The sequence below is a fragment of the Pezoporus flaviventris genome, unplaced genomic scaffold, assembly GCF_033815535.1.
Source record: "Pezoporus flaviventris isolate CSIRO_AGI_PZ_B2104156 unplaced genomic scaffold, CSIRO_AGI_Pfla_v1 ptg000066l, whole genome shotgun sequence".
In the NCBI taxonomy this organism is placed as follows: domain Eukaryota; kingdom Metazoa; phylum Chordata; class Aves; order Psittaciformes; family Psittacidae; genus Pezoporus; species Pezoporus flaviventris.
Window position 1 is genome coordinate 27,344,654 of NW_026892614.1, and position 16,847 is coordinate 27,361,500.

General features: G+C 39.5%; 2 protein-coding genes across 4 annotated transcripts in view; both read right to left on the reverse strand.

The window, feature by feature from the left end:
* VTA1 (vesicle trafficking 1) overlaps positions 1–5,739 on the reverse strand; it is a 36,479-nt gene extending 30,740 nt beyond the window's left edge. Inside the window, exon 1 of one of the 3 annotated variants that reach the window (XM_061471676.1) lies at positions 5,518–5,738. In XM_061471676.1, the coding sequence (XP_061327660.1) occupies positions 5,518–5,626 (109 nt within the window). In that variant the 5' untranslated portion in view covers positions 5,627–5,738. Of the gene's footprint in view, positions 1–5,312; positions 5,405–5,517 lie in introns of those variants that run through there. The other 2 variants (XM_061471677.1, XM_061471679.1) reach the window with 2 other exon arrangements.
* A 4,084-nt stretch (positions 5,740–9,823) lies between these two features.
* GJE1 (gap junction protein epsilon 1) lies at positions 9,824–16,257 on the reverse strand. Its single transcript, XM_061471702.1, is given in 7 exon segments — positions 9,824–10,409; positions 10,412–10,531; positions 10,533–10,598; positions 10,977–11,028; positions 11,030–11,157; positions 12,010–12,136; positions 16,136–16,257. Coding segments are annotated over 7 exon segments (981 nt in total). The 3' UTR covers positions 9,824–10,043.
* Between the last annotated feature and the right edge of the window lie 590 nt (positions 16,258–16,847).

The window sequence follows — 16,847 nt, forward strand, 5'->3', positions numbered from 1 at the left end:
CAAACCTGAGGCAGGAAAAGGACAATTCTGAATTCTACTTCAGAAATTCAAGCTGAATAAAGATCCACCCAAAAAAAAGTGAATTCTATGGTAGAAAAATGCATATAATTGTATTAACTGCGTACAATTAAACTTTAGGAGTTTCATACATACCTCAGAAATTATATTTATACAAATATACATATGTCAGAAATTAAGTTTCAGTCTCGGAGCACACTTGTTCTATTTTATGTTCTCATTCCTCCCTCTGTCAGATTTTTTTTTACATATTACCTATGTAATCAAAGCAAGTGCCAAAAGTACTAAACAATAGTTAACATAATTTTTAATTTTTGCTTCTACTCACGATTTGCTTTGAGGACTGTGCGGTTTATATATTTATCACTGTTATTCCAATCATCTCTCACTGTTTTACTGGCTCTGCAAGCAAACCAGTTTTCCCACTTATAAACCTTTGACACAAATCAGAGCAGACAAGCTAAGACTGAAGACAGAAAAAAAAAAATAAAATAAAAGGCACAGGGGGAAAAAAAGAAATTGAGAAATATTTTTAGTTTATACTCATACCACAACCTAAACAGGTCTTACAGTACACTATGAAATGGACGTCTACTTCTTAAATATTTAACCAATTAACTTATCCTGAATAAAGAATAGATTAAATCTATTCTTCAGTATGTAATCTCTAATAATAGGCTTTAAATCATTTGTAGTATTAGAAGCTCACGGAACAGTCTTCTACCACCAGCAATATTAGAAGATGGAAAACATTTCTAGAAATGGATATAAAAGTAGTACAGAAAAAAAATAAACTGGAGAGCTCAGGAATCTGATCTTATTAGATAAGAAATAAGAACATTATTTCATGCATTTCAATTCTACAATGTCCCAGTTAAATGAAGTAAGTATGTGCAAAATCTCTTAAGTAAAATACAGCAAACACCAGTTACTGCTATTTCCATCAATACTTCTGAATTGCATACAACTTCTAAATTACTCATCCAAAAATGTAACAAGATACAACCAAAAGTTCAATGAATTAAAAGCTCAATAAAAATATCTGTCTGTTATTAGTCCTCTCCTTTGAGGAAGGATCAATACAAAATTAACAGTATTGCAGTTGTAAAACTACACAGTAATGGTTTTCCCTCCAGAGTTCCAAGTTAGGCCACGAATTTTATTTTTCATCTCTTTTTTCCCTAATAAATTAAAAAAATAAAAAAGTCTTATAATTGGCATGCAAGTGAGCAGCTTATTTCATAGATGTCTGACTAAAGTTGAAAGTAAACAGTCAGTCACATTTAACAGATGGGTTTTTCCAAAAGCTGAATGGCTTCTGATTCATGAGGATGTCAACTAGTTGTGGGGGAAAAAAAAAAAAATTCTTTCACTTTTATTTTCTGCTTAATCCCACAAAACCAGGAATGTCCACACCACAGTAAGATTCTTCAGAAGGATTTCTCTGGTCATTTTCTATATATTGAGAATTGTACATTTTACATTGTAATATACATTGTAATGTACATTGTACATTTTCCACACTTTTTCTAAACAGATCAAGCCTACTGTTCTCATATGAATGTTTTCTGATGTTTAGCTGACTATAAAGCAAAAACCATCACAGCAGCGCTTTTCAGAAGATTCCTTACTGGAATCACAGTTTTTCATGATGCATTCACTGAATATCCAAACATTGTTGTATGTTAGGATGTTAGGTATGACTGAATACGAATGCTTTTTTGGCAACTCTGGCATTCTTGCAATACTTCTGAATTAGAACATCAATGGCCACTAAGTATAGATAAACTACTAATCATCTTTGAAAAGAGTTTAACAACACTACTGAAAGGCTGAAGCAACAGCTATTAAGAAAAATCTTGCTTTAAACGCTAAACCAGAAATTTCTGGAAGACAGAACTACCTCTCAAACCCTGCAATTTTTTGAAAAAATAACTTCTGAGTCAAACTGCCTTAGAGCAGAGCTAGAGATATAATTTCTTTAGTTATTACACAGGCCATACATTTTTTTTTTATCAAAGCCTGCCTCCTTGTGTTTGCTGAATAGCATCTCAAAACAGTCAGACTCATGTAAACTTTTAAACATAATAAAGTTACTTTATTGACCATGAATTGCTTATTTTCATTTTGCTAGGCCATCAACATAGCAGCCTTTATTGGTATTCCCTTATATCTATTGAATGACCTGATCTGTACTGAACCTGAAATGGTTACATACTGACAATGACTAACAAAATAACATGAAATGTGAGAAAAAGAAGCATATGGGGAGGTATGTATTTCAAAAGAAGGTGGTAGGTTACCAGAGTGCTGAACACTTAATAAAGTATTTAATCTCTTTAAAAAGAGAATTATTTTGTGAGATCAAGTCTTGTACAACTTAAAAAAAATAAACTTGGTTTCTTCAGTTCTCTACAGCTTATATTCTAAGTAGAACAAATTTTACAACCAAGTAAACTTATGGTACTTACTGTTAGGAAGTAAATATATATTTTATTGCTTCAATTAATTACGTCCATCTACTAACAGCAGTTAGAGCAAACAAAATATTAAGCTACTGAACATATGCCACTTTGAATTTGAAAGCTAAAAATGGAGTTCAGCCTAAAGGCTTTGTAAGGAATACACAGAGCTACCTGTAATAAAACCATTTTTTATTTTTTGCAGTATTTCTAGCAAGCACCACAACTACAAGTGTCTGTGATGTGTTATGGTGCACAAGAGCGCCACTGTTCTTCTTTATCTTTCACCTGGAAAATTATGTGGCAGTTGAAAAAATACAAACCATCCATGCTGTAGCTATCCATACTGTATAAAACAGAAATTAATGTTCACCAAATTACAGTTTCTTTAAATCAACATATGCCAGCAATATCAAAAAAGCAGGAGTCCTGTCTTTGCCCCAGGCCACTGCGTCTTGCTCCTTGTCTTTTTGTGTGTGGGGCACAGCTATGTATGTGGTAATGAATTGACCTGGTTGAAAAATAGCTTACTGTTGGTTTTCATCATACAGTTAGATTGATGCTTGCTTCTGAAGCACATGAGGGTTGGAAATGAGAGACCAGAGAAGGACTATAGTATCTTCTATAGGTGGCAGTGCTCGTTTATACTAATTAAATGCTTCAAACGAAGTACACAAAAAAAAAAAAAAGAAAAAAAAAGATTTAATATTGTGTATGCAAATAAAATGTGTAACTGCTATTCAAATTCCCATCCTTGAGAGCACGCTTCTAGCACAAATGGATGCTGAGGAGAGACAAAAATATTAATATGAGCATCAAGTAGCTCCTCCTAAGAATTGTGTCATTAAGCTATAGAACGTAGTGTTTTACACTGCAAACACATCTTACCAGAGTTCACTTGTTGCTGATACTCAAATTAGTTTGCATCACAGCTCTTATTATTAGAAATATACAGATGAATTTGAACTACAATGAACAATGAACTACAATCAAAACTTAGCAAACATATACCCATACTGAAACTACTGTGCCATGGAAACATTAATATTATGACCAAAGCTGCTTTTCTTTAGGAATGGACCACTTCTGGCAATATTCCATTGCTATAAACACCTTCCTCTTCTCTGTGCAAACAGCCTTGTGATGGAACATGCACTGTCCTGTCACATGACCTTTCACCGCAGGGTCCCCTCAGCTGGCTTCTGTGTCACACCACCCCTGCCGGTCCCAAGACATGGAGGCTGGTGGAGCAGCCCCAGCACAGAACATCACACTTGGTGTGTTCCAGTACACATGAGGCTTTCTTCACACTACTTTTTCCACACAAGAAAACTTTTTCCACATGTTACTTTTTCCACACAGAGCAAATTTATAGAGCTCCTCTGAAACATGTTTCAAAGGTTCAGCAAAGAGATATTCACCTTTTTTCAGCAAAGCATCTGATGAGAAATGTTTTATCGCCACATGAAATCTGTGTTGCTTTCAAAACAGTCTGAAAAGTATTCTTCTCCTTTGTGTATTTAAAAGAACAAAGGATTCAAGCAAGACCTGCCTTGAAAAAGAGGTGTCACTGCTTTTTCCTTTATCTATGATGTATTGAGAAAGGTCTCTAGAATATAGTCTTCACTAAACTCAGTAATGAATCAAATGCGAACTACTCAAACTAAAAAGATATGCAAATTTTCAGGCTCCTTAGGAGAGACTATGCACAGAACTTTACACAAAATAGTAATTATTCAACACAGTTTATTTTTCTGTATAATAAGACTAACATTAAGTTTCAGAATGGAAAAGACATTAAGAAAAATAGATATCAGCCACAAAAACATTTGTTTTAAAATTAAAATAGACTTCTATTTTGTTGCCTACACTAAATACTAGTAGTTTTCTTGTATACCCAGGCAGGGTGTTACATCTGATTAAAAACACCCAAAAAAAATAAAATGAAAAACCCCTAGGGTTTTGATTAGCTGGTGCTTCCTGCCACACAAAGCATGATTTGTCCCATGTTTCTTCTGTAAAAAAAGAGCGAGTACTATTGAGAACATCCAGTGTTCTAGTGTGTGTCTGTCTCGCTTCTATGGTGGCACTTCTCCACATTAGGACAGTATTCCTGCCTAACGCATCAAAATTAAAATTATCCTTCTGACACTGAGCTGACAGGTTTTTTTTTTCAGAGTTTTCTGAAGCCTGAATTCCATGAATTCATGCTTCTAAAGTTAAGACCACCTTACAGATTGAACTAGCACTTCTACCTCTATTCTTTATCCAACTCTTTTTGAAGACAATCTACTGCCAAGTAAGCCCACCAAATGACCTCCTTAGATCTCAATACAGAGAAAATAACAAACATTTCTGGTGAGCTCCTAGTCTTACGATTTTTTCCAAGTGTTGTGATTAACTGTTACAGAAATTTAAGACTACTAAGAAAACACTTGCATTTCTTAATCTGCTGGGGAAAGCCTTTTACAAAGGCTTACAAAACCACACTAACGACCGTTAGCTTAGAAGCCATGTTAGCCTGAAACATCTACATACTGATTTTGAAGCGTTACTGTAAGATTCTGCTGTGTTCCTTTCCATGAAACAAACAACAACAAAAAAGCACCACCTACTCTCTGAAAAGAATGTTCTTAAGACTGTCCTAACAGAGACAGAGAACTTGCGCGTACAACTATGTACTCAGGCTTCTGGCATAACCTCAAAGACTGCCAAGAGGCTTAACTATAAAAATAGAGCAGAATACATGAAAAGCGAGCTAGGGCTCGCGGCTGAAGCGGCAGACGGTGATCGCCCCGCACCGCCCAGAGAGGTGGGGCTTCTCCCCCCTACCCTCTTCTGCGTACATCCCACGGGCTCTCTGCGTAACCCAGCGAGACAGAGGGAACGACGGAGAAGGACCTGGGGCAGAGGGGTGCGGGTAGCGGTGGACTGCACCCAACCTCGGCACAGGCCGGGATGCTGGGGGCCGGGCCGGGCCCAGTTCAGCTCGGGGGCGGGGGGGGCGGAGGGGCGGCGCTGCGGCCGCCTCACTCACAGTAATACGCCACCACCGGCTCGCGCTTGTCCAGCTCCTGCGCGGTTCGCAAATGGTGCTGGATGCTCTTGAACTGCGGCGGCAGCGGGGGAAGCGCCGTGGCCGCCATCACACGGATGGGCGGGCGACGCGCAGCGGCAACAACGGAGAGACAGACAGCAGTCAGCGGCTCCCGCTACCGGGGCTGGCGCCGACCGCTTCCGTTTCCGGCACGGGACGACGGGGCGCGTGCGCGGGGCGGGAGGGCTGCCGCCTGTGACGGTGCGGCCGGCAAGAGCGCCCCCTGTTGGTTGGAAGTGCGCAGGCGGCGGATCACCGCCGCTGGGCAGTGCCGGGCGAGCAGGCGTGTGTCAGTGCGGGCGGATGTACTGCCTCAAGAGCGGCTCTTCAGGGTTGGAAACGTGGCCCGCTGCCGCCGCGTCTAGGGGCCTGGAGAGCTCGCGGAGGCCTCGGCTTCACAGCCGGGGGAATAACAGCCCGGCTCAGCTCTCCAGGGCCGAGCGTGATGCCCTCCCCAGCCCTTTTTTCTTCCTTCCTTTTACCATGTCAGCCCAAACATCTGTGCAGGCCTTATCCATGGAGGTAGACCTGCAAGTAAGATCCCATTTCACGCTGAAAAACCTTCCCCTTGGACTACCCCACTGGTCCAGGAAGGCCTCGGTGCTGAGCCGCAGCTCTTTTCCTGGGCTTCTGGCCGTCATCTGGCAGCTGCTTGCTGGAGAAGCCTTATGCTACCATGGCTTGGCTAACAGCACTTCGCTGGACTGTGTTGCGTCCCAGCAGCTGTCAGAAAGGCCACCAACCCTGGAAAGTGTATCTCACAGGATCACCATTTCCCAGATAACTTTTTCTTGGAGGAACCTCCAAGGATTTCCCAGGTTTTTTTGTTTGATTGTTTTTTTTTTTTTGCTAAGAGCAGATAAGAATAGCAGAAGAAATGGAAAAATGGTTTCAAATCTCAAAAATTGTAATATAAATTATTTTAGTGCCTGCTATTTTCTCAATCTGACAACATAGTTAAATGTTTTTTTAAATGTGTTTCAAATGGCCTTGTTGCCAAACTTCTGGTCTCAAAATGGCTGTCTGCAAGGGAACATTAATGCTCCAGGGCATAAAGAAATATACATGTTGGAGGGAGGCGCTGTGTAGAAGAGATGCCTATATTGTCTCAGTAATATCATGGGAGAGTGCTGAAAAGAGAATTGGGGAGGGAAATGACGGCTGAACAGAAGAAAGGAAGCCAAGAAGGGAATAGAGCAAGGAGTGGTTATAGCACTGGGAGGTTGTGGTGATATAGGAGAAGTTGGCTGTCCCAGAGTAACTATACATTTGATGCGAAGGCAATTGCGTCACTGACTGGGTGTATTTAGCTTGTATCATTGAAGATGGTGGAGGGAACAATTACCTCTTCTTTAAGTGGGAGCTGAAATGGGCATGATATCTGGCTAGAGACAAAACTGATTACAAATGCATGAGCTGGGAATTCCTTTGAGTGCTGTCTGTGAAAATGAGGTGGCTAGAATATGGTGGAAAACAATGAAGAAGTCAGAGAAGCACTTATAATGTGACCCTGATGTAAGTAACAAAAGGACTTCCTACTGTGTTGTGGGAGACAGGACTTTGTGTTCACTGTGTAAAGAAATAGAATGAAATCAAAGACTCCCCAGGTGTACTGTATAATTCCTTTCATGATAGTAAAAAGAAGCCTTCAGGATCATCCCAAAGATTTGCTAAGCATTTGAGCTAAAATCAGTGCAATACTGAGGAACACATGCAGACGTGTTATAAATCTCAGAGGGAGTAAGAGTGGAAGGAAGCAGATAGTAAATGAGGATAAAAGTGGTGGAAGTTTGGAAGACTGGGGGAAAGAAAAGTTTAGAGGCTCTTGAGATTTCAGTGAGTGCTAGGAAAACAAATGGCAAATACAGGAAAGGGAAGTTTTGACAGCCATGGGGAAATGGTTTCTTTATGTGGACATAAATTTCCATTAACGTGTTCCTGAAACTACTGACAGAATCAGTCACAGAAAAGCATTTGCACATAAAAGGCAATAATGCACATTCCAGTTTTAAATGGAAAACTGAAACTGAGGAATTTGAGTTTTAATTTCACAGGATATTCAAGAAAAAAATCTCCATTGTACCTCACTTGGAAGAAAAACGTACCTCATGTTTTAATATATTCCAGATTTTGACCACCGACAGAGAGGGAATTGTGGTGGGTCATCCAGCTCCTAGAGCCTCCCCAGGTAGTCCTGTGCCAGTCATGGCTCTGCAAGGCTCTTGATGCTGACAGGGAAGTCCCCTGAGGTGCTAAGGGTTCTGAACTCCTCTGACCTTTCCAAAGTATTTTGGAATCTACAGAACAAGTACAACAAGCAATGGAAATATTAAGCACCAGGGAAAATACTGAGAAGGTTGTAATGAAGTTATTATTTTACAAACATCTGATGAAGTGTGATTTGAATACAGTTGGTCATGACTGTACCTAGCACATGGAAAGAAATTCTTCTTTCTAGCAGTTGTATATATTTTGTATTTTATTTATAAATAAAAATGTGTTTTAGGTGAGTTTACAAGTTTAAATTGCAAAGAATAATTCCAGATGGATACCGGTGTACAGAACAAAGAATTAAACATGTATTGACCAAAGAACACAGCATGTTACGTAAACAAGAAGTTCCTACAGTGATTCTTACTCCATTTGGAGTGCTTGCAAGTATCATAACTAGTTTAGTATTGCACAAATCTAACAGTGTTGACTTGACATGCATTTGAAACAACATCTAATTTATTTCCATAGGGGAAAAATAACATTAATGCTTTAGTATAATGAATGTATTGAAATTTATCATTTTGTTCTTGATCAGCATATTAAAAAAATCGCACATCTAGTTGTGATGCACTTTGAATCAGATGGCCCACAATCAATAAAATCCAAGACACCTAAATCATGCAATTGTGTAACAAGGACTACTTCTGTGGGTTTATGAGGATTACATGGCTATTGCTGTGAGGATTACACGGCTATTGTAACCCAGCCTTGTTTGGGGCTGTTTAACTAACAATAGTGCTGACAGATTTTGTAGCAATTTTTTTCCAGAATTTCACAAATGTTCCTGAAAGAACACTGTCACCAGGCTGTCAACTTCTTCTGCTTTCATACTGAATGTTTTTTTTCACATAAATTAAGCTTAATTCAAGAAGCAAAGATGTTCTTCCCTTCAGTGTTACAGATGTCACACTGTGTCCAATTCCTTTTGGACGATTCCTTTTTACTTTGCTGGTTCCTGGATCACTGCTAAATAGTGATGAGCCTGAGTCTCCTGTTTCAACTGAGATTAAGAACAGAAGTTGTTCAGTTTAGTAGCCATATAAAACATTTAAGCCACACCACCATAGAAAATTATGAAAAAGCAAGAGGAAGAAACCACCAATTTATTTTTTTTTCCAGAAATTGAAGGTCTTTGGAGATGGAAAATAGCTAGTTGTTATGATTGCTATTTGTGCATATTTTATACAGGAAACTACCTCCTCCTTTCTTTCCACTTCTGAAATACTTTTTTTTTTTTTTGCCATTACCTCACATCAGCACAGGGAATGAAATCACTTCCAAGTTTAATATGTCTGCTAGTCCTTAAGAAGAAACTGTTGCACACAAAAACATCTGATACATATATAAGGTTCAAGACCTAACCTATCCAGATACACTTATTGCATGGAATAATTCTAGTATGCAGGCTTATTTTTAACTGCTATTCTACCAGCTTTAGTCAGAGCAATAGGAAGTTAGATGTGATACACAGAGCAAAAAATTCTGTTGGCCCAATTCTGCAGTCACACACAAGCAAAACTTACTGATGTTGAGGCTTGACTGTACCCAAAAAAGGCTTTTCTCTAAGATTTTCATTTGATGCTTCCAAGCCTCTTATGCAAAACTAAGTCATAAAGCCCTTTTACTCCTTCAGAATGTGATCATACAAAACTGACAGAAGTCTTCTGCATCAGAAGCTAAAACATAAGGCAGGTAAGGCATTCCAGTCAGCACAAAGAATACCATGCTAGTCTTTCATTTTTAATAGGAGATTCACATCTAGGAGGTGACACTAGCTAGACTGCCACAGAGTAAACTGGTCTGGATGAATATGTTGTCACCACAGCCTGAGCAGGAGTCTCTGCCTTGGGGTCTGAGGTGCAGGTTGCAGCCGTGGCACTGCTTGGGAAAATGTTTGGATGCTTTCTGGTACCAAGTTTATCCACATTTACTGCTTAGTTCTCAAGCCATAAGAACATGTGAGAAATTGGGAATAGTTTTACTTGGAGGGTCAATAACATGATTCACTCCAATTGCACGTGTTTGGGAAAGCTGTGACTAGAAATACGTTTATAAATAACCTCCTGTTCACACACAGATACTCCTCTGGGGTCAAACTATTAAATGTGGCAGGTCATGAAAACATGTTACTCTCGTCTTTTTGACTTTGGTTTGACATGGAAACAAAGTTTATTTACACAATGTGGAAGTTTTTAGATGAGGATAAGTGTCAGATAACTACTCAAGCAGTAATAATGACTGTGGTTCTCTTCTGCAACACTGCATAGAAGACAGGAGATGTTTTTTGTTATAAAACTGCAGGTGAACAAGTTAGTAAATGACTGGGAGTGACAGACAGTTCTTGACAAACCTAGCCTTTTACATGAGATCTCAAAAATTTTGCCAACAAAAACCACTGTAATCACAGTAAATGTGTACATTGCAATAAGAAAAATGGTCTTTGCAAAGTGCTTTGGTCCCACATACTGAGTAATGTTGAACTTTTTTTCAAGTGCTCCCACATCATGCAGGTAGATTGCGTTCTCTTTGAAACCAGAGAGCTGAATTTGAAGCCAAAGCCACAGACAGCTTCAAGGATAATCCTTGAGAAAGCAGAGAAGATACAAAAATCAGCGTAGAATGACTTTTGGTAGATATCTTCCTGTTTGATGCTCTTACATGCAGCATGAAGGTGAAAAGGGTACTCCAGGTACCAGTACAATCACCAGTTCTTATGCCCTGAATACCTAAAATATGGCAGAAAAGTAGTTGTCAGATCATTTGCAACTGCATCAGGACAGCTAAAATGTGCACATATTAGAACATTTTGCAACTCTGTTTTTAATATATGTCATAAGTATAAATGGATGACAATAAATGTAAAAATCAGTTCTATGTTTTAATTTGAAAATTTCAGTTGTTTTCTGAAACATGAGGGTTGTTGCTATGAAGGGTAGACAGCACAGATCCCTATTTAGTCACAGATGAAAGGTTATTAGAACAAAAATGTAAATGAAAAAGCTAAGTGATAATTAAGTAACCCAGTCAGTTACTACTTCCTTAATGGAACAATTATGTTTAATTTTTGTGGTTTATTTTCTTAACATTGGATGTCTAGAATAATTTTTTTTTTTAAAAAAAAGGATTGTCTCAAGAGTTGTAGGCCTGAGCTAGTAACAGAAAAGATTAACCTGTCTTGTCTGGGTCATAGCTGAAATGCAAGGCCTCATTTCCATGAACAGCAAAGCCCCAAATGCCAAGGAGTAACATATAAACTGAACCAAAGAAAAGAGTGTGGAATTGGCCAATTACCATTGATGGCCTGAGCTGAAAATCACAAGGTTATTCAACATGAAAAGAAAACTGAACAGTGTTATTGTTGGAGGCCTACTTGCTCTTTTTCATTATCCAAAACATTTATTTTATTCTACTTGTTTTCATAGGAGAGAGTTTACCTCTGAAGGCTGCAGTAGTTTTCTAACAAAATAATGGCTTAGAACACTATCATTGCTACTAATTTTTGATAAATATTTATTTGACTGGCACCTACAGTTGATTTGTTTCACTGCCTCTGTATTCTGCTGTTGCAGAATGCACCAGACACAGCTGGATGCCCTGACCAAAAGTCCATTTGTTTTGCTGTTGTATTCATTTACTTTGCTGTTGTATTCGTTTATTGATTTATTTATTGTCAGACAATGGCAGTGCCATTATCAAAGCTAATGATACTTATTCTTGCAAATTAACTTTTGACTTCCCTGAAGAAGCATTTCTAGCACCCAGGAAGGGTGCTTTGTCTTTCTTTCAGTGGGCCTTGTATCCCACTCAGAGACACTGCAGGAAGGCATCAGCCTACTCACAACCCCCTCCAGCCTGTGCTTGGGGTCATGTCACCTGGCCCTCAGGCAGGGAGCGGACACAACAGAAGTGCAGCCTGCCAGTGCTGGATGCTTGTATAGAATCATAGAATCAACCAGATTGGAAAAGACCTTTAAGATCATCAAGTCCAACCATTACCCCAGAACTGCCAAGACCACCACCAAACCAAGCCACTGAGGGCCCCATCCACAAGGGTAATCCCTAGCCAGCATCTCCATCAGTGCTGGCCACCACTGCCATGCCATTGCTGGGTTCTTTTTTGCCCCTGATCTGCTGCCTTACACCAGCCTTTCACCCCACTTTGGGGTACCCACTGTACAGCCCATCACCCCAGCCTGGTTCCCTGCTGTCTCTTTCCCGGTCCTGGTCCCGGTCCTGGAGAGCTGGGACTCCACCAACCAGGGCATAGCGCCAGCTTCCTGGGCTGCTGACAGGTTCAATTTACACCATCTACAGTTTAATAACTTATTTTAACTAAGTCACATAAAGAGTAAGTATGCAACCAAACTTGGAAGCTGTTAGTCCAAGATTCTGAATTCAAAGAAATAGCAGCAATAGAATAAAATAATATTAACCACTCTGGTATTGCTACAAATAACTTAATGGCAATGATTGCTATTAATAACTTGCCAGAATACTCCATATGCACAGTTGAAAGAGCAGCTACATACGCAAGCTCATGCATGTGCCTGATGATCCGGCTGGTAAACACCCACAGGAAAGTTGTGCTTCAACATGTTGGTTGGAACCTAACGGCTGGAACTCACGAGACACTCTTCCTTATAACTGCAGTGTGGCTTCAAGCTGGTGTAACAAGAAGTATTGCCCCCTCTGTGATGTATGCTCATAGGCATGGTGTCCTGGGTTTAGCAGTAGCAGTCAAACATGGGAAGAAGTAGAGAAGAGATGGGAATTGGGGTTCATTTTATGTGTTGATTTAGCTGCTGTGGCTCTAAAAGGTACCGCAGTGATTGTATTGCTGGCACGGTTAGAATAACTGTTGTTACGCATCAGAACACCCTTTGTAAGGGAACTTTACATCTAAGGGGATCCTGCATCTGCTGAAGCAGATAGATAATAAAGAATGCGAAAAGTGCTTCAATGTCTGTTATTTAGTACAGCTCACTTTTCAGGTAGTTAATTAATGTCTGTTTATTTCCTGGAGTACTGTGAAAGGTGCTGTGTTAGTAACACTGAGACTGGGTTTCTAAACTTTTCTTGATGCATTTTCTCCTCTGCTTAGAGAAAGTGCTGAGGTTTGTATGTATTGAATGAACTAAAAGCAACAATATCTCAGTCATATGTGTTCTGCAATAAAATGCTGTCATTCTCAGGATGTGTGACTAACCTTCACAAAAATGCAGTAATTGTGATCACAGTGAATTGTTTTCATTCTTGTCATAATACATATGGAGCTTAGGTATCATCCAAAAGCAATTTTTAATGCTCCTACAATACTATGAAATTACTAAATTATCTCAGTATGCTTGACAGATGTTTAGTAGCAGTAATATTTTAATAATTTAATTCTTCTAAAATGTGAATTGCTATTGAAAACCTACCATTGAATGTACTTCAAATAATACTTGCATTTGTATTTCCTGTGATCTCTTTAAGCAGAAGTGTTTAAAAAGGCAATATGGTGAAAACTGAATAACTCCTAGTTTCTAAACTGAGATAGGTATTTTAGTGCTATTTATTATGCTTGGTATAGTATAGATTATTTTCACATTAATTGATGAGCATGTACCTACAAGAAACAGCAAATTTGATCAGGAAGTTTGATTTTACTATAGATAGAAACAGCATTTATGAACATATTCTAGAGAAAAAAGCTGCACTATACAAATGCTACTTTATATGTTTTTATTGTTAGGTGGGGATAATGTAATTACTTAGCTGACAGGATTATCTAATCTAAGACAATCAAATAATTCACTGTATGACCTCAGTAACATTATGGAAACTTAAATTTCTGTCCTGTGGTAAAAATGCTAAAATAAGAGTTAGCGGGCAATGCTCTGCTTTAGTTCTGGGAATTCATGAGGAATACAGCTGCATTGAAATAAGAAATGAATTCTGGTGACGTTGTCAGATAAACCCAGTACGAACCCCATGGACGTCTGCACTCAAATCCCACTGAATGTGATGAATGGGCCCACAATAAAACTGTTGGTTTCTTTGAAGTGGCTCAATATAGGTCATGTGAGCTGAAGCACAGGAAGCCCATTATCTTCGCACTAGATGGAACAAATAGCACTGGTTTTCTTTTGTCATATGTGTTCGATAATGTGCTTCATGACACCACATTAAGAGGATAACTTGAGATGGGAACAGAGTAAGCTGGCATTGTGCAGTCCTTTTGAATGCAGCCTGTTGAGGCAACTCAGGCTGTTCTTGGGAATTTCTTGACAGAAAATCATTATTTGCTTTGAATCTGCAGAAGCAGCTGTCTGATAGTTGTCTGACATGGACAAGTGAGAGGAACTGTTGATATCACACTTATTTTGAAGTGAGTCCTAAGCCTGGCTTTCAGCTCAAGATTGCAAGTCAGCAGTGTGCTCATTAAACTTTTAGTGAGTTGAAGCCCTACTGTATAATCAGAGCTAAACAAATTTAAACTAAATGCATGCATAAGGATGCACTTGTGCTTAGAGGGATGAACTGAATGTCTAATGTTACGCACCCAGTTCATTGCTTTCTTAATGTGGTTAAATATAATGGCACCAGTTATTCTTGGGTCATGAAAAAATGGCACCATGAAAATGGCACAAAATGAAATGGCAGGAAAAATAAACTGGTATCAGCAAGATAAGTTTTTGTCTGCCAAAAGAGACTTTGCAGAGAGCAGACTCTTCTGCAGGCTTTCCAGATTTGCCTGGAAGCACCTGAATTTCCATTTTGGCTTGCAGAATTCCCCATGTTGAAACTTAGGCCCATTGGAGGCCACCACACAGGAGTCTCCAGTGCAATTTGGACCTGAAGTGCGGGTTGTCTCACCTTCAGCTAAGGTGGGAGCCTTAGGAGGCAGATAAATTCCTCAGGTCCTTCTGCCTGCCTTCTGGCTTAGGTTTAGCATGAAGAGTAGTGAGCAGGATGCAAAGCCTGGAAGTTGAGAACCTGGGCTTGTTGCACAAGGATATGTGCTCATCCATGGCACTCAGTCTGGGGAGATGTGTATCATACATAAAGCTTCTTCCTGACTTTTTATTTCTTTATTAATGCAAAATCTGTTTAATCTAAAAAGCATGTTTTGAAAAATTATGAAATAGGCATGATTAGTCACTCTAGCATTCTTTTGTACAGTCACCATGTCCAGTCACTCAGACTTAACAAAGAGGAATTTCCATACAGGTGTTTGTTGCAGATTTTCCAGGCCCGGGAAATCATAAACTACTGCTTGCAGCCCAGCGCTCCAAAGACAGAGTACTGCTGTCAGACAGAGCTCAGATCTGACCAAGAGTGTAGCTACCTCTTCTGTTCCCTTGAGTCTTGAGGTGGAAAGGGCTGCAAGGCAAACATCTGACATATTTTTTATTGTTAGCTGCTTCTTAGAGCTCATCCAGGTGCAGCCATAATTAACTTTCAGTGTTATTTTACTAGAAAAGAGTCAGAGTTTTGATGTTGAGGTATCTAACCTGGGAGCTTAAGGTCTGGCCTTAGAGATATGTCATTAGAAGCTGAACACTTTCCTCCTTGTAGGCTCCACAATATGGAGTGGTTTATACCCAGGTAGAGAGCCCTTATCTCCATCCCCTCCTTTCTCCAACTCTGCCTACTTTTCTCAGCTGCTTCTTGGACCCACTTTCAGCCACCCACATACTAGCAGCAGCAAACCTTGTTACCTGTTCTGAAACCTGATGATGGGGCAGTGATATGTTTCTGTACTTTGTCCTTTTAATTGAGCCCCTGACACAAGAAGCTGAAAGGTAATGGAAGTCTCTGCCACAAAAAAACAAACAAACAAACAAACAAAAACCAACAAAACAACTCTCTACAAAATTAAGGAAGTTTGGATTCAAGTAACAAGAAGGAAGACGTGACTTACTTTAGATTATTGTACATTTGACTGTCTGGGAAAAGTCGCTTTCTGCTGCAATGTATATCCACTTTTTCCAGCTGTATCTGCTGGTTTAATGCATGATACTACAAAAATTTCTCTAAGGTTTGGTTCCTGATGCTCAAATACTATTTCCTCCTTGTCTGTTGCTTTATTTCTTTTTAATTCATGACTGATGAACAGGCCTTTAAAGATGACCACTACCAAGGCTGCATTTGAGCACAGTTCTCATTTAGTTTGCAAGCACTCATATATAGTTAAAGGCTACTTATTACAGGTAGTATTTGTGGCAGATATGGTTGGATTTTCATGGGACTACACCAAGTTTGTTGTGATGTGCAAATCTGGAAGTAGCCCTGGAGTTACCAAGCACCTTGAGCTGAACACACACGGAAGAAGCCTTTTTCCCTTTTCAGAAGCAGTTCTCGGTAGAGGGCGTTTGTGAGATGCATAGAGTTCCTCACTTCTGCACGTACTGATTTTTGCATCCCTGCGTCTGGGAATTACTGATAAAGCAGGTTTGCTTCCCACGTTTCCCTGTTGTTGCAGTGCCTGGACTGTGGTGTTGCACTCCCAGATATGCTCTGTCTGTGTGGGCCGATTTCAGCCTGTGCACAGTTTCTTTCCCACTGCCCACAGTTACCCGTGACATTCGTCATTGCTCATGTGCCAAGTACTATGTCACATCTGCAGGTGAGGTTGTGTCTAGACTGTAATCTGAAATAACATCCAAAGAAATGGGTGGATTCTTTTGTTTGAAAAGAGAATGATGAACAGTTTGTACATGGGAATCTGAATTCCAGCTGGTTTATCTCGGGTTCTATGGATCTTTCCCTCTCCTTTTTGCCTCTGCAGGAAATTATATTCATGCTGTTTAAGTATGTTCCCTTGTCTTTACACAGACATCTGTTGAATGGCATTAGAAGCATAATCTAACTTTCTGTTTCCTTTGAGTTGGAGACACTCACAGTCTCCAAAGCTTATTTCCTTGCTGATCAGAGTTTTGAAAATAGAAAGTAGATAAAATCAAGTGCTGGTAAAAATCAGAAACATAAACTCCCACTGAATATGTTCCTAA